The sequence below is a fragment of the Cyclopterus lumpus genome, chromosome 25, assembly GCF_009769545.1.
Source record: "Cyclopterus lumpus isolate fCycLum1 chromosome 25, fCycLum1.pri, whole genome shotgun sequence".
NCBI lineage: Eukaryota > Metazoa > Chordata > Actinopteri > Perciformes > Cyclopteridae > Cyclopterus > Cyclopterus lumpus.
In genome coordinates this window covers 12,133,763-12,151,687 of record NC_046990.1, presented here as the reverse complement: position 1 = coordinate 12,151,687, position 17,925 = coordinate 12,133,763, and the positions used below count along the sequence as shown (strand labels likewise).

The following is a 17,925-nucleotide window of genomic DNA, read 5'->3' as shown; positions in this document are numbered from 1 at the left end:
CAGCAGCACCGAGCTGGTGGGGGAAAGAAAAGTTTTACCAGAGCGTGGAACCCACCGGGAGCCGTGGTTTCAGGATGGGAAAGTGGTCGGTCTCTACTTTGGGTTTTTGAAAATGTGTAACATAACCACACACACACACACACACACACACACACACACTGAGACAGACACAAAGTCACAAACATGTGGAGCCGCAGAATGTAATCTGCCTGTAACTGCTGAGGTTCACACATGAATCTACAGCTGCACCCACAATTAGAGGTCAGACAAGATGATTTGAAATGCCACAAAAATGTGTGTATTGTATAAACCATTCACCTGTTTGTCACCTATTTTGGTGAAAGTTTACTTTATGAACTCCTATTTAGCATTAAAAGCACTTTGTGAATATTTTCCAGAGAGTTGTTGTCAGTACAGTTGTATGTGTTTATTAATGTGCAGCATTTGTCAACAACCATAACTCATCCTATGAAGTTTTACGAGCTTGTTTATATACCAGAACCCAATTGTGGATGCACACAGGAGATGTTTTAATTATTAATACACAAATAAAGCAGAGTTTCAGTGACCTGAGGCAAATACGTCGGCTCTAAACTCAATGTTAGTCATCTGATTTACAACATATTACATATCAAGTCATGTTAACTGAGGTTCAGATCACATTTTCAAAAGACTGCATTAGAATCCCCATGACGACACAAAGCACAGATTTACATTAAAATAGATCTAAAAACATTAAAGATAAACATTACAAGATATGCTAATCGGTCTAATAAGATGTGAAATCTCCCTTTTTCCTGATGACCACTTCACATAAAAACACATGTTTTTTTCCAAATCTATTTCAGTCTCCAAAGAGAAAACTATGTTGAAGCAAAACTTGTCACGGCTCGTCTCTCTGTTTCAGAACTGAGAGATGATGCAACTTCTGCTTCTGTTTCCCTATTTCACTTTCTGAGCCGGACACTTTAAAGTGTGTTGGGCTTTTCTTCAGAGTCCAGAGAGACCGGCTTTCATCTCTTTTCATTCACTTTCACTTCGCATTTCAATGATGTTTTGTTAGTTTGCTCCGTGGCTTTGAGGGAGTTGTGTGTTTGTGTATCTTGGAAACTTGTCAGGACTCAAGTGCTTCAACGCTAAATAGTGTGTGTGTTTCCTTGTGTGTAAAACCAGTGGTGAAACCTCACCTCTGTGTCTGACGCTTTAATTCCAACACGCAAACACACCTGCCCGGTGTGGCCGGATGACATCACCGTCATCATCATCATCATCATCATGATAGGCAAGTGGAGACAAATAGATTGTTCCTCCTGCTCTCTCAACCACCACCTTGATTATTCGTGAGGAGATTCCCCAAATGAAGTTCATGGTTATGATATCGGGTGTATATCCCCAAATGAAGTTCATGGTTATGATATCGGGTGTATATCCCCAAATGAAGTTCATGGTTATGATATCGGGTGTATAGCCCCAAATGAAGTTCATGGTTATGATATCGGGTGTATATCCCCAAATGAAGTTCATGGTTATGATATCGGGTGTATAGCCCCAAATGAAGTTCATGGTTATGATATCGGGTGTATATCCCCAAATGAAGTTCATGGTTATGATATCGGGTGTATATCCCCAAATGAAGTTCATGGTTATGATATCGGGTGACCTCAAACTGTACAATAAACTCATATACGATTCCCAAATGTAATCTTTCAAAAAATAAACCTGATCCATAAAAACATGAATGCTCACCCAAAGATCGACATATTTGAGGAGAGTCTCTTTCACCCTTTTAATTTATAAAATTCCTGGACGGGAGGATTTTCTATCTTTGATTTATAACAGAAGAAGTTGTGCTAAGAAGGGATCTGTATCTTTGTAAAATGATACTGGTGCCTGTAAAGAACAATAAATGGGCATTTTACAGAACAATATGTTTCAATATGAAGATCAGGGGGAAGACCGCAACCAGGAAATGAGAAAAGTGGGTCATGGTCATAAATCAAAAGGACACAAGTCAGCAGACCGAGACATGTGCACTTCTCTCTTGTAAAATACACAAACATTGTTATAAATAATAACTAAATAACCATGATTGTCTGAATGCGCTCACCCGTTCCACCACATTCACTGTGCTTGTTGAACCCCTCCCAGCGGACACAAACACACACTTTCCCAGTCAGAGGTCATCTGTAATGTGTAACTCACAAACTCCCACTGGATTCCTCCAACAGACAATTAGCTCTTTTCATGGAGCCGGGGGAATATACAACTGGTAACTGAACCAGCCCTCGTATCTGGGTGCCCTTTCCCTGTGTGCCTGTGTCATAATCCACAGTATGGTGGCATATTGCCCACATTTAGCTCCCCTGCGATATCTGGAGAAACAAAAATCCCTCTTATGTTCTTTGCAGATTTTGCTCTTGGACTGCATCATGAAATCCCAGGAGTGTGCGGTCATCACCCAGTGGAGCTCAGCCAAAGATTACATCAGGGCAGGAAGGAAAGGATGGAGGGGAGAAAGGTGGGGGCAAGGAGGCAGGAAGTGGAGGAAGGAAGCTGTTGTGGGCGAACAAGATGCCGTGTTGATGCCACCAGTTTCATTTTCAGATCTGTGGTGACGCTCACAGGTGACAGAAAAGAATCCACATCAAGGAGGCATTGGTTTCCCTCTCCGCGTTCCTTCTTCAGTGTTGCCGTGCGTGTTGCCGTGCGTGTTGCCGTGCGAGTTGCCGTGCGTGTTGCCGTGCGTGTTGCCGTGCGTGTTGCCGTGCGAGTTGCCGTGCGTGTTGCCGTGCGAGTTGCCGTGCGTGTTGCAGTGCGTGTTGCCGTGCGTGTTGCCGTGCGTGTTGCCGTGCGAGTTGCCGTGCGTGTTGCCGTGCGAGTTGCCGTGCGTGTTGCAGTGCGTGTTGCCGTGCGAGTTGCCGTGCGTGTTGCCGTGCGTGTTGCCGTGCGTGTTGCCGTGCGAGTTGCCGTGCGTGTTGCCGTGCGAGTTGCCGTGCGTGTTGCAGTGCGTGTTGCCGTGCGAGTTGCCGTGCGTGTTGCCGTGCGTGTTGCCGTGCGTGTTGCCGTGCGTGTTGCCGTGCGAGTTGCCGTGCGTGTTGCCGTGCGTGTTGCCGTGCGAGTTGCCGTGCGTGTTGCCGTGCGTGTTGCCGTGCGTGTTGCTGTGTGGGCTCAGAGGGAGCTGTTGATGTGTGAGGGAACTACACTAAACTGGGCCAGAGTGAGGTTTCACCACATGCACGGTGGCTTCCGCTGCCACTAGCTGTGTCTTCTGGTGGGCTCCAGAAGCTGTTTCACCTCCTCCATCTCTCAGAAACCCAATAGATAAGATACGATTATTATCTGGGATGTTACATGTTCTGTCTGCCATAATCATAACATGATCTGTTTTTAAACTCAGGGAGTTTGTCAAACTTTCTTTTAAAATAAACAAATTGATAAGAAACACATTTGTTGGGTTTAGTGGGAGAAATGGGCTTCAAGATTAGCACCGAGGTTAGAAGAGATTGTGTGTGAGCATGTGTAATACAATTAAAGATTACATGTGTGTGTGTGTGTGTTGTGTGTGTGTGTGTGTGTGTGTGTGTGTGTGTGGAGAAAGTAGCCTGATGACTTTATGTAGGGTTTTCTAATCTTTGTTGTTTTATTATTTGTTCTTATTCTATTATCATTTTAATGTTTATTTTATTCTCATTTGTGTTATCAACATTTTATTGTTGATCTATGTGATTTATTTTATTTTATTGTATGAACATTGTACTCTTTTCGCTTGAAATGCGCTTTAAAGTGCAGATTTGTTTGAATATATAAACAAAAGTTAAATTATTCTGCTTCATTACAATTGAGGTATTTGTTTCAATACTTTATCTTATTATTTATTATCTGTAATAATAATAATACTGTATTTAACAAGTTAATTTCTGAGAAACATCTCTTGAATAGAGACGGGGGTAGAATTCAAGAATAAAACGCAGGATAGTCAAACTGAAAGGTAAAAAATGAAGGTAAACTCCCTTCACAGATTAACTTCCTGCCTCAACTTTGACCTAAAGTGCTTATAGATGAGCGTGCACACACGCACACACGCACACACACACACACACACACACGCACACAGGCACACACGCACACACACTTTTCGGTGCATTAATACATTATTGTGCATGGGTGCTCTCACTTTCAGTTTAACCTCCACATTAAAATAATCTGATTATGTTACCCTGTTGGCTTTGTGCTGTGATAATAGCTCAGCCCAACTTTGGAGAGCATAATATTACCAAAACAAAGAGAAAAATAAAGTTCAAAGAGCAGAGCTGCAACGATCAGCCACAAATCACCAAATTGTTGATGCAGAAATTGTGTAAAATGCTGTTTTCATCCTCTTAAACATGTGGTTTTTTACTCCATATTAAACTGAATAACTTTTTGACTGACAAAACAATATGTTTTTAGTCACATAATCATTAATTGCAGCCTCAGTCTCTCAACATACTTAACAAATATGAATGTTGTCCATTTAGCCTTTATAGATACATTGACTCATCTTGTCCAGTTGGGACAGTGCAACAAGCAGTAAACAACAGCTGTTACATCTTATTATAATAAGGGGATGTTATTAGCAAATAGCGGCCTAACATTACACATCCCACAGACACAGCAACAATAACTTTGCATTCATTTGGAAGCATTCACTCTCCTTTTAGCCCCAATTTGAGCCAAATCCAGAAGGAAATGTCTGACTGTTTAGCCGCTAAATGCTCCGCTTTGTGAGGAGTGGGTTAGCATGCTAGTTTAGCTCAGGTGGTGTTGTATGGCTATCTCACCTCAGGTAACCCTCAACCAGGAGGAGACCATGATAAAGCATAGGTCGACATCACTGTCAGTTTATAAGTGCTTTACAATAGCATATATACATTAAAACATACATACATCCAATGGGTTTAAAAGACAATACAAGCTTTAAGTATTCAGGAAGCACAGAAACTAGAACGCTGCTTCGCCTTTCAACCACCAATACAATGTGGTTACAGATGCAGTCAGTGCGAACCCTGTTCTCAGGGATTCAAATGTCACATTTCAGTCCGAGGTCCACTTCTCTAATCTTAAGGGCATTTCACAAATTTTATGTTTGTTAGTCAATTCCTCCCACGATTGTTGATATTTTTGGCCAGAAAGTTTGTTTATTCTGTTTTTGCTGTAGCCCAAATGAGTGTAACTTCATCCACAATTATTCCTCCTTCCTCAGACTGGGAACTCTAAAAGTACAGCAACACTTTCCCCTAGTAGTCTATCAACATGATGGACAGTTGGCTCAATAACACACACAAGCCAAACAAAAATACAGAAAAACCCCACTGGAAAACAGGAAGTAGATCCTGTGATCATGACTTAAAGTCTGATGGTTGACGAAATATTGTCACTGGAAAGACGTGATGAAAGATATTCCCCCCCTTCTTCCGTAGTAATGCATGCAATACATATTCTCATATAGCTCATAATATCGAATGGAGTTGGCAATGAGGCAGGAAGTGTGAGGGACATATGAGGAAATGTCTACACGCACACAATCTGTGTGTTAACTTTCAATATTACCTGAGGACACTGATGAAATGACTTGATGTAGATAGTTTAATCATCATTGTGAGCTCATGAGACGTTCTTATAAATTAAAATACAGCATGAAACCAGCATTAAATGCTGCTTACACATTAATATGTTAATAATAATGTATATATATTATAATAATATATAAAACATATAATAAAGTACACTGAATGTGTATGTTTATCTTTGACACTTGTACGATTTGTGAATAATATTTAATGTTCTCTATTCAACATTCAGAGCATTAATAGAGATGTGAAGATATAGTGGATTAATGTCGGGCTGAGCAGAGAATTAAGTTGTGTGTGTTGCATCCAAGCTTCTCTGCTTTGATGACATAGCCGTGCGTTTTAGTGCATGTTCGTGCATGTTAGTGCATGTTATTGCATGGTATTGCATGGAAGTGTGCCCCACCAGCTATAGCTCACGGGCACTGGTCTGCACTGCGCTCATACGGCGGTTACAGCTGGTTACCGACAGCGTCCTGGAGGAAACGTAGCGCCCATATAAGGTCTGGTCCCAGGTAAGCGCTTAGCTCAGGCAGCACTGTAGCCAATGTTAGCGCTGTTAGCGCTGTTAGCTCAGGCAGCACTGTAGCCAATGCTAGCGCTGTTAGCGCTGTTAGCTCAGGCAGCACTGTAGCCAATGCTAGCGCTGTTAGCTCAGGCAGCACTGTAGCCAATGCTAGCGCTGTTAGCTCAGGCAGCACTGTAGCCAATGCTAGCACTGTTAGCTCAGGCAGCACTGTAGCCAATGCTAGCGCTGTTAGCTCAGGCAGCACTGTAGCCAATGCTAGCGCTGTTAGCTCAGGCAGCACTGTAGCCAATGCTAGCGCTGTTAGCTCAGGCTGCACTGTAGCCAATGTTAGCGCTGTTAGCCCTGCACATTGAGCATTATGGATTACAAACCCTTAAAATGAATAAAAAGGAACCTCTGCTGAGTGTTCAGAACAGTGGAAGAAATGTTTGAATACACAGTCCACCATCACAGGCCATTATGTTATGCTAATCTCCCTCACATTACATTGTTTTATCATCCTGTCTCCACGTTGTTTTTTGTTTGATTATGTTTTTTACTCTGTCTTTTTTTGGCTGAACCAGATACACGTAGACGAGAACACTCAAAATGTCATCTTGTGTCCCGGCTAAGAAATAGATTTTTACAAGCCTGACAAACAATCCCTGCAGAACGACAAAGGAAGAAGAGAACAAAGGACCACGTGTTGTGGACAATGTGAGGAAGTCGGCAGCCTGAGATACTTGGAGGTGATGTCAGCTTCTCTCTTTCTCTCAATCCTGCTCTCAAAGTGGAGGTAACAATGAGGACCAAGAGTGGGCCTCACACAAAGGGCATGTTTGTGACGTCACATTGTCAAGGAAATCCTATTTATAAAGTGACGACAACAAAGTGAGTGAATTTACACAGTAAAGTAAAGTGTAACCCGTTCTGAGGTCAAATGCTGCACGTGAGTGAGTGTTCATGGTTCTCTGAGGACGTTTTGTCCCCCGGACACTGAATCTATATTAGAAAGGGAGGACATTAGATTCAGTGTTCAGCAGAGTTAAGGCTAGAATTAGAGCTCTAGTAATGGCCTTTATGAAATATATCAACACAGACTTGATTTATTACAATACAATTTGAACCATACACACATACATTCATTGTTCCCAGAGGATGAATCCTACCGATCCCCAGACTCTTCCTGTTGCACCACTATGAGGTTGCTTTGTAGTTTTAGATGTATCGTCATTAAATGTGTTATAGACATTCATGTTCCCCTTAGGATGTAATAACAACTTTGGTGGCCCTTTAACTCTTTATATTATTCCACCTCCACATATCTGATATTCCCATCATCCCCAGATTGTACTTTGAATTTAGGGGCTAACCAGCAAACACACACTTAACACTTTACTCAATACTTAGCTTTAAATTGAGATTACAGACACTTCGTATGGACGTACACTACTTTATTTGTTCCATTGTTGATATTTTTTGGGCAACAAAGAGGTTATATTGGACCACTGTGCTTAAGAAAAGAGCAGCTAGCATGGCTGTAGTCTCCTTGTCTATAATAATGCAGAGTTGTCCTGCATAAAGAAGTATAAACATTTGACCTATTTAATTGGGGTCAAAGGGGTTCGAGGCTCATGGGCTTTTTTGAAGGTCTCAATGTTGGCTGTATGAAGTAATCGTGTTCAGTTCAGCAAATAAATCACAATCAAGCTGCTTAAAATCTACTAATAAACAGTGAATTGCTGTGTATGTCTGTCCAGAGCCTTATCAGCGGCTTAATTAGTATCTAGTTGAAGGGCCGGAGTGCTACGGTCAGACAGACTCACCATTAACATCATGTTCCACTGGTTTATGTGCACTCAGCATTGAGCCCAAGGGAAGTTGTTGCTCTTATTGCATTAGAGGGAGTCTGATCAGAGGGTGTTTTGAGTTCAAAGATGTTCTGCAAAGGGGAAAGTGTGACTGATGTTGCACCAAATATGTGGCTTCCTGTTCTGCACCTGTTGCTCCTGTCTGCTCAACGCAACTCCTAATTAAAGTTGTACAGCGTCACGTAATGTGCAGTAGGTGTGTACACCGTTAGCACGAGAACAATGAGGAGGACACACTTTGTGCTGGCAGGCTTTTTAACAATACGATTCCTCAGGCATTCTTTGGTTTGCGTAGTTATATTTTTAAGTGATCGATGACTACAATGTTCTCAGGCTGTGGCTGGTTATCTGTGGCAATAGAGAGACTCCCTCTTATTTAGGGGAAGGTGGCACCACCATGTGGTCAGCTGGTGGCTCTCAGTACAAATAAAAAGTCAGTAAATTAACTCAATGGTTCCAAAATATATATATTTTGTATTACTTTTTCATTTGCCATGCCCCAGTCAGTCACAGCTTACGTTAAAGTACAATGCAGTTAGCTTAAGATTTTACAAGACCACCAAACACCCGTGAATTAATTAAATGAGGAGGTTTCGCTAAGGTTGGAATGATACAGTATTTCGTTGTGCCAAGATATTTTGACCTTTGAGATGTGAGGATGTGAGCTTTTTATGAAAAGGTCAGCACAATCTGTGGTGATAACCTTTCTTCCCCGGAGCATTTTAGTGTTCCATGATTTACTACCCTGCCAAAATGTTACTCACTGGCCTGCTAATGCCAACCCATATGTACAGTAACACTTCCTGGAGCGCTGGCGTGCTAATGAAGCTCATAGGCGCCCCAGAATGTGGACCAACTGTGTGTTAGAAAATCACCCTTGATGTCTAAGCTGACAGTGTCTCCGTCTGAGAGGCTGACAACACTGGCCACCCACACAGAGCCCTTTGTTGTGGGTGGGAAGGTCCCCTCCACCAGGATCTTAAGGGCTCTCCCAAATGTTTGATTCTTTTTCAAAATCACCGACTTGGTGTGACTTTTCTCAAGGTTGCTGAAGGCGACCTGGGCGTAGATGAAGTAGAGGCTGCTCTTGCTGCAGTGGATGGAGTTGTTGCGCAGGTCCAGGGAGCAGGAGGGACATCCGGGGGTTGGGCTTTGCCAAGAGGGTTTCCCCAGAGCTGCAAGACATTTGGCAAACTTTGCTTTAGTCGCTCAGCTGAACAAACATTTCACCTCATGAAACTTAAAGCGTTGACATACGAGAGCTCTTTGGCACGGAGTGACGTTCTATTATCTGCAGAGGATGATGATGAAACGTTCACCTTGACTTGAATAAAGTCAGCTTAGCCTTAGAATGGCTCCTTACATGTGGGCAGACTACTATGCTCTGACAAACTGTGATGTGTGTTGCTGCAGGCTGTCGGTGCAGCCCACGACAGCTCCGCTTCAGGTTTGTTGAGGTTTTAGGAACCCACTTCACAGGAAAGAGGCAGCGCGGTGGGAGATTCACATCGCATGAAGAAACACAAGAGCTGTTACCTCAGTCTGTGAGCAGGTGGATGCATTGTGTATGAAGAGTTCACATTTATATATTAGATATAACAGTTGTTCAACTGAAGAGGGACAAATACTCCGCACACTTTAATTTTCGGAGTGGAAAAGTAGACTTTGTATGTACAAATGGAAGATATGACATCGCCTGAACCCCATTTTAAACCAATGAGAAAAACAGAAGACAAACAGAAATACATGAATCTTTCATGTTAAATAACAAACACTTTCGTAACATTGGCAGAAAACTGTTTGTTCATGTCGGATCAAATCGCTGGTTAAGAAAATGTGTTTTCAGGAAAGTAACGTGGCACATGGACAGAAATGTCAAATAATGTTAATTATCCCTGTCAATTTTAACTGTAAAAAAAAAAAAAAGGCAGTTATTTAGTTGTTTACTCTCTGGTGCAGCCACTTCCCCTCAATATGCCGCGTCCTTGTCTGCTTCACTGAAACACTTCCCACGTTTCTCAGAATGACTTCCAGCAGCTCCCATAAAGCTTCACGTCTGGACTGGTTGCTCCGCCTCGGAGGGCATCACATGTGTAGAGGCTCAGCGAGAGAGAGTCAGGCCATCTTGCATCTTCATCAGTTGAGACTTCTTCGGGCAAGACAGTAGCGTCTCTTTCCATGATTTACTTTTCTCCGTGTGAAAGTCAGAGCAAGATGACAGCTCGAGAAAGAAGCGCTGACAACAGAACCCGACACAGACTGTTGACTTTCAGAAAGCTGAAAATGTCTCAGCCTGACATCTCATTGTTTACGCTTGACCAGTTCTTCAGGGTGGAAAATAACTCAACTGAGAAATAGAAGATGGAGCGCTGATACTTTAAAATAAAACGCAACCAAAACATTTTAGATTTGCTCGTAAAAATACAACCAAAGACAGTAAAGAAGTAACGTTGACACATGCCATCTAAAAATATATACCTGACCATATATACTAATCAAAATGCATATGATTAACACACAAGAAGAAGCGATGATAATGAAGCTCGATATTAAGTGTACTTACTCTTGGTTAGCTGGATGTATGAGAGAGAGGATCCTGAAAAACCACATAGTTGTAGAGTGAATAGCTGTGGAAGTGTTCACAGTATATTTTACTCTCCCATTGATGTCTTGTAATTTCTTCTTGAAAGAACAGTGTGTAACATTTGTTTCTGCAGAAATGTAATGTAATATTATTAAGCGTGTGTTCTTTAGTGTACAATGACCTCGTTGTGTTTCATGACCTTATACGGAGCTATTTGTATCTACATATGTTTCTACAGTAGCCCAGATTGGACAAACCAAACGCTGGATCTAGAAAGGGCCTTTTGCAATCTACAATCTCACCACTAGGTGCCCCGACATCCTCCACACCTTTAAAGGTTTGAGATATTGGTAATACAATCATATATAACTTACCTATTGACTGTAAGGGAGCCACAATACTGTTGACTGTAAGAGAAAAGATTTGAATTAAATCCAGTTTGATTCATGTAAATGTGGAGTTTCTTTTATATTGTTTTTATTAAAATAATCTTAAAATGATGAGGTTACTTTAAAAGGTACTGCTTGAAGTGAACAGTTTGACATCTCGTCAACGTACCTGTTGGGATGACATTGACTGGCTTCGGTGTTGAGACTTCTTCCTAAAGATGGAAAACAGACCATCAAAAATAATAATATTATTATAATATGACGGAAGCCAGAGTCAAATACAACTTTGTGTTAAAGAGGTGTTGATTCATACTTTTCTTGGTTGTAGTTTATGGTGATGTTTGTATTAAATTGCATTATATTGCACATCCACCCCTGAAGTGGGATTGTCCTGCATTGAGTCGGTCAAACATAATAATAATAATAATAATTCATTCTTTTTATTAAACATAGCTCAGATCCTGTCGCTTCCTAAAGGCCGTAAGTCTGGACTTAACTTGTGGAAACAGGTCTTATTGAAATAGAGATCCAATGTAATGACGTATCAGCTGTAAGAGAAACACTGCAGTCCGACATCGTAGTCTTCATCAGTATTCAGTCATTCAGGTAACTGCTGACACCTCAAACAGCCACCGGAGAGGTGAATATCAATGTGAATGTGACACTGACCTCAGTTGACCTTGGTTTGATTGAAATGAGAAGGGCAGCCATAACCAGCATGGCCACAGTGAGCATGCCACACCACACCTGCAGCAGCAGGTACTTTGATTGTCCCTCCATTCTGTTAAATACACACAAAAACACATTATTTATTTGTCATATTTGAGGAGATTACACTTATTTCAATTCCTTCCCTGGAGGCTTAATGTAATACCAACATATGTCCTTGTTTCCTTGGTGAAAACAATACATTTAAGTACTTGAGGTACTGAATATATTACATGAAAAATGTATGATGATGTTATGAGTAGCTATTTGTATCTCTATTTTGAGAATGATAACAACAATAAAGGTCAAAGCTCATAAAATACAACACAGGTTGTAAAAAAAGATGCAAAAAAACCCACTAAGTCTAAAATTAGCTTTTTTTTGTCACAAGTATCAGATTAGCTGTATTGCACCCACTGCATTATGGGTAAATGTGTCCTCGGCTCATGCTGCTGCTTTCTCTGGAATGTTGATTGTATTTATGACTCAGAGGCTGCTTAAAATACCAGTGACTCACAATTGTATTTCAAGGGGCTGTCAATCAAACTCTAAACCTTGAAACAGGAACGTTACAATGGTCTACGAGTCATTCCCAGTAGCATACTGGTCTGAACACTCATCGTGAGTTAGTCTCTCATATTGTTATGGAAACTAACACATATACTAACATTCAAATGTTTACTTCTATGATGAATAAGATCAAACCATATATCTGAATAGCACGTCTCAGGGTCTTTAGTGGAGAACCATCTACTACCATTTAAATGATAGTAAACAGCAGCATCTTTCATGTAACTATGATTCTACACCACGTCCTCATTTGAGGGTCCTATAAAGGCGCAGCACTATTCAAGTGAACTACTCAGTGATTCCAAACAATACCCCAACACATCTTGTTCAATGTTCTGCTGTCATATGAACGGTGCATTTGACATCTGCACTGACAACTATCATGAAGGCCATTGTACTTTAAAACAATGTGCTGACACACATTTAAGAGAGAAACTAAATGCACTCACCCAGTGTGTGTTGCTCCTCTTTGAGAGACAGGTCCGGTTGACATGGGCGATGCAGGGAAGATGACATCTGTAGAGACAGGAGGGGGGAGGGAGGGGGCATTGCAATAGAGCAGCATGGCCAGGGGGGCGGGACTAAGAAACACTGTTTCACAGCTGGTGAATGAAACCACATTTTACTTTCAGATAGTACAACTTGTATGTGGAAATAAATGGACAGCTTCAAATGCCTTTAATGTGATCATTTAAAAAAAGTCAAAAATATATATATATATTTATTTTTAACAAGTTTGGGTATGTGGAATAAGATGTGAAGATATCCAGCGTTGTTAGTGACACATCAATAGGTCTGCGGTGCGGCCCCTCATTGACTGTAATGTGTGTTGTGGGTGGAGTGTGATTACCTGTAGGTCACTTTAGGGGACTTTTTCTTTACAACATGCATCTGATCTAAATTGAGCTCATGTGTGAGGAGGAAGTACACTTGAGTGACACCTTGACGCTTCTAAACATAATCATACCAGCAATCAGTACAACAGAATTGGGAAAACAATTGAGTATATACGAAAGGAAATGCACATGTGTCCTCTTACCTGTAGTGCTATTTATATCTGCCTTCTCTGGATTATAAGAGGACCGTATGGCACTCGGCTTGGGACGCTCAAACAAACCCAAAACACACATTTATTAATAAGCCAGAGACGGGAAAGTGGTCACAACCAGGTCTGTGGAGAATCTCATTATAGCACTACAGGTAAGAGGCTACAGGTAAGAGGGAACAGGTAAGAGGGAACAGGGAAGAGGGAACAGGGAAGAGGGAACACTACAGGTAAGAGGCTACAGGTAAGAGGGAACACTACAGGTAAGAGGCTACAGGTAAGAGGGAACAGGTAAGAGGGAACAGGGAAGAGGGAACAGGGAAGAGGGAACACTACAGGTAAGAGGCTACAGGTAAGAGGGAACACTACAGGTAAGAGGCTACAGGTAAGAGGGAACAGGTAAGAGGGAACAGGGAAGAGGGAACAGGGAAGAGGGAACACTACAGGTAAGAGGCTACAGGTAAGAGGGAACAGGGAAGAGGGAACCTGGTAAGAGGGAACACTACAGGTAAGAGGCTACAGGTAAGAGGGAACACTACAGGTAAGAGGCTACAGGTAAGAGGGAACAGGGAAGAGGGAACAGGGAAGAGGGAACACTACAGGTAAGAGGCTACAGGTAAGAGGGAACACTACAGGTAAGAGGCTACAGGTAAGAGGGAACAGGTAAGAGGGAACAGGGAAGAGGGAACAGGGAAGAGGGAACACTACAGGTAAGAGGCTACAGGTAAGAGGGAACACTACAGGTAAGAGGCTACAGGGAAGAGGGAACAGGGAAGAGGGAACACTACAGGTAAGAGGCTACAGGTAAGAGGGAACAGGGAAGAGGGAACCTGGTAAGAGGGAACCTGGTAAGAGGGAACACTACAGGTAAGAGGCTACAGGTAAGAGGGAACACTACAGGTAAGAGGCTACAGGTAAGAGGGAACAGGGAAGAGGGAACAGGGAAGAGGGAACACTACAGGTAAGAGGCTACAGGTAAGAGGGAACAGGGAAGAGGGAACCTGGTAAGAGGGAACAGGTAAGAGGGAACACTACAGGTAAGAGGCTACAGGTAAGAGGGAACACTACAGGTAAGAGGCTACAGGTAAGAGGGAACAGGTAAGAGGCTACAGGTAAGAGGGAACACTACAGGTAAGAGGCTACAGGTAAGAGGGAACACTACAGGTAAGAGGCTACAGGTAAGAGGGAACAGGTAAGAGGCTACAGGTAAGAGGGAACCTGGTAAGAGGGAACAGCTAAGAGGGAACAGGTAAGAGGGAACCTGGTAAGAGGGAACACTACAGGTAAGAGGCTACAGGTAAGAGGGAACATGGGTAGTTTAGATCGGGGGTGTCCCTTTGAGCAGCATCACAACAAGTTAATTCCATACCTGTGAAATGTGTTACTGGTAAGAGGAACAACGTGACAGCGTGTCACATGTGGACGTAAACATCAGGATGAGAAATGTTGGTAAAGACAGAAGTGAGAGTTGCATTTGGGTTTTGAAAACATTTTGAGGTCGAGAGTGAGGGGTCCTGTTTCCATTTCACTGGACTGGTTTTGGTTTCATGCTCCATGGGACAGCCCCAGTGAACCAGTAGATGTTCTCTGGGAGTATGCAACAGCTACTTTCTCCTACCAGATCTCTGTCAAGCACACACACACACACACACACACACACTCATCATGACTGGTGGGTGCTGTCCCCACTCAAAACAACAAAGGGAACAAACTTGTTGCCTTCAGTCCATCTTAACTTTAATAATGAGTTCCATTGTTTGATACGAGTGTGAATTGTTCTTTTCTCGTGTCTCCACATCATTTCCACTCAGGTGCGAGAGGTCAGTAAATAAGAATGGAGGTTAAACCAAGCTTTGATTCTGTGAGTCAATGCGGTGAGAAATAAAGAACTAGAGACATTTAAGTAGTTCTTTAGTTTTAGGTCATTAGTCATCACGTCAAAGTTCAACTCCCAACAAGAACGGCGTGTCACTCGGTTCAGTCCCACAGAACGGTTGTAATTGTGTTCTTCATTGAAACACTGCAGTATTTCTCCACAACATTATACATAGTATTAAAAATGCAACAATGGGAAGCGTTAGGCTTTGAATACAACATCTTTAGGTATAATTCATTTAGAGTTTTAGACTGTTCTTCTGTTCTTTTAACCCCTTTTTGACATGTGCATGCAGATACAGTCTAGCTACAGTTGCTGCCTTCATTCAAGTTATGTGCACAGGAATGTGTGTTCAGAGGCATCATGGGAATCCCCTGGGTTTTTGCTGGTGGTTGTGGGTGGATCCTCCCCCACAAAGGTGATTTTCTTTCCTCAACTCATGCGGTTAAAAGTGACAAGAAGAATGAGTGGATGAGCAAACAATCCAAACAACATCATGACTGGCTTCCCTTTTCAGCATCACAGTTCTGATACCACAAATAACTCTTAATTATGTCGGTTATCATTTTAAGACTATTGTGAAAGGTGAATAAAATAACATCAATGTTACACAGTGAAAATATGGAATAATTGTATTGTCATAAAGGGTTTCCATGGTTCCTGCAACATCCTGGGACAACGTGTCAGCAAAGAACGGCCCAGGTAAAATATAAAAAGAAACATGACGATGGAAGTGAACTGATATTCATGCCTATGCCTCAATGTTAATATTTAGCTGCACAACTCTGTAAATGGATACAATTGAGATTTCAAAGCATCATCTTTTATTTCTCTTGAGGCTGCCGGACGTTTGCCAACAACCATGACAAGCCAGGTTTTTCAGGCACGCCGAGGCCACCTCGGAGTCGTCACTCTCCTGGGCTCAGAGGCCACAAGGTGTTCCTGTGTTGTGTGTGTTTTAGTTTGTTTGTTTGTTTGTCTGTGTGTGTTTTTGTTTGTTTGTTTGTTGGTCTGTGTGTGTTTTAGTTTGTTTGTTGGTCTGTGTGTGTTTTAGTTTGTTTGTTGGTCTGTGTGTGTTTTAGTTTGTTTGTTGGTCTGTGTGTTTTTGTTTGTTTGTTGGTCTGTGTGTGTTTTAGTTTGTTTGTTTGTTGGTCTGTGTGTTTTTGTTTGTTTGTTGGTCTGTGTGTGTTTTAGTTTGTTTGTTGATCTGTGTGTGTTTTTGTTTGTTTGTTGGTCTGTGTGTGTTTTTGTTTGTTTGTTGGTCTGTGTGTGTTTTAGTTTGTTTGTTGGTCTGTGTGTGTTTTAGTTTGTTTGTTTGTTGGTCTGTGTGTGTTTTAGTTTGTTTGTTGGTCTGTGTGTGTTTTAGTTTGTTTGTTGATCTGTGTGTGTTTTTGTTTGTTTGTTGGTCTGTGTGTGTTTTAGTTTGTTTGTTGGTCTGTGTGTGTTTTAGTTTGTTTGTTGGTCTGTGTGTGTTTTAGTTTGTTTGTTGGTCTGTGTGTTTTAGTTTGTTTGTTGGTCTGTGTGTTTTAGTTTGTTTGTTGATCTGTGTGTGTTTTTGTTTGTTTGTTGGTCTGTGTGTGTTTTAGTTTGTTTGTTGGTCTGTGTGTGTTTTAGTTTGTTTGTTGGTCTGGTTTACCTTACAGCAGGTAGTCCTGTGACTGGGTCTCCTTTAAGGTGGTTTACCTTACAGCAGGTAGTCCTGTGACTGGGTCTCCTTTAAGGTGGTTTACCCTACAGCAGGTAGTCCTGTGACTGGGTCTCCTTTAAGGTGGTTTACCTTACAGCAGGTAGTCCTGTGACTGGGTCTCCTTTAAGGTGGTTTACCTTACAGCAGGTAGTCCTGTGACTGGGTCTCCTTTAAGGTGGTTTACCTTACAGCAGGTAGTCCTGTGACTGGGTCTCCTTTAAGGTGGTTTACCCTACAGCAGGTAGTCCTGTGACTGGGTCTCCTTTAAGGTGGTTTACCCTACAGCAGGTAGTCCTGTGACTGGGTCTCCTTTAAGGTGGTTTACCTTACAGCAGGTAGTCCTGTGACTGGGTCTCCTTTAAGGTGGTTTACCTTACAGCAGGTAGTCCTGTGACTGGGTCTCCTTTAAGGTGGTTTACCCTACAGCAGGTAGTCCTGTGACTGGGTCTCCTTTAAGGTGGTTTACCCTACAGCAGGTAGTCCTGTGACTGGGTCTCCTTTAAGGTGGTTTACCTTACAGCAGGTAGTCCTGTGACTGGGTCTCCTTTAAGGTGGTTTACCTTACAGCAGGTAGTCCTGTGACTGGGTCTCCTTTAAGGTGGTTTACCTTACAGCAGGTAGTCCTGTGACTGGGTCTCCTTTAAGGTGGTTTACCCTACAGCAGGTAGTCCTGTGACTGGGTCTCCTTTAAGGTGGTTTACCTTACAGCAGGTAGTCCTGTGACTGGGTCTCCTTTAAGGTGGTTTACCTTACAGCAGGTAGTCCTGTGACTGGGTCTCCTTTAAGGTGGTTTACCCTACAGCAGGTAGTCCTGTGACTGGGTCTCCTTTAAGGTGGTTTACCCTACAGCAGGTAGTCCTGTGACTGGGTCTCCTTTAAGGTGGTTTACCCTACAGCAGGTAGTCCTGTGACTGGGTCTCCTTTAAGGTGGTTTACCTTACAGCAGGTAGTCCTGTGACTGGGTCTCCTTTAAGGTGGTTTACCCTACAGCAGGTAGTCCTGTGACTGGGTCTCCTTTAAGGTGGTTTACCCTACAGCAGGTAGTCCTGTGACTGGGTCTCCTTTAAGGTGGTTTACC

General features: G+C 42.3%; 1 protein-coding gene across 2 annotated transcripts; it reads right to left on the bottom strand.

Annotated features, from left to right (window-relative positions):
• Nucleotides 1-7,166: 7,166 nt before the first annotated feature.
• Nucleotides 7,167-12,747, bottom strand: LOC117728130. 2 transcript variants are annotated; one of them, XM_034528873.1, is made up of 6 exons: nt 12,689-12,747; nt 11,631-11,742; nt 11,131-11,173; nt 10,947-10,979; nt 10,552-10,584; nt 7,167-9,163 (listed from the first exon to the last, which is right to left on the bottom strand). In XM_034528873.1, the coding sequence occupies exons 1-6, from the start codon at nt 12,730-12,732 to the stop codon at nt 8,808-8,810; spliced, it is 621 nt and encodes a 206-aa protein (XP_034384764.1). In that variant the 5' UTR covers nt 12,733-12,747; the 3' UTR covers nt 7,167-8,807. The 2 variants fall into 2 exon arrangements, with proteins under 2 accessions (XP_034384764.1, XP_034384765.1); XM_034528874.1 differs by lacking the exon at nt 10,552-10,584.
• Between the last annotated feature and the right edge of the window lie 5,178 nt (nt 12,748-17,925).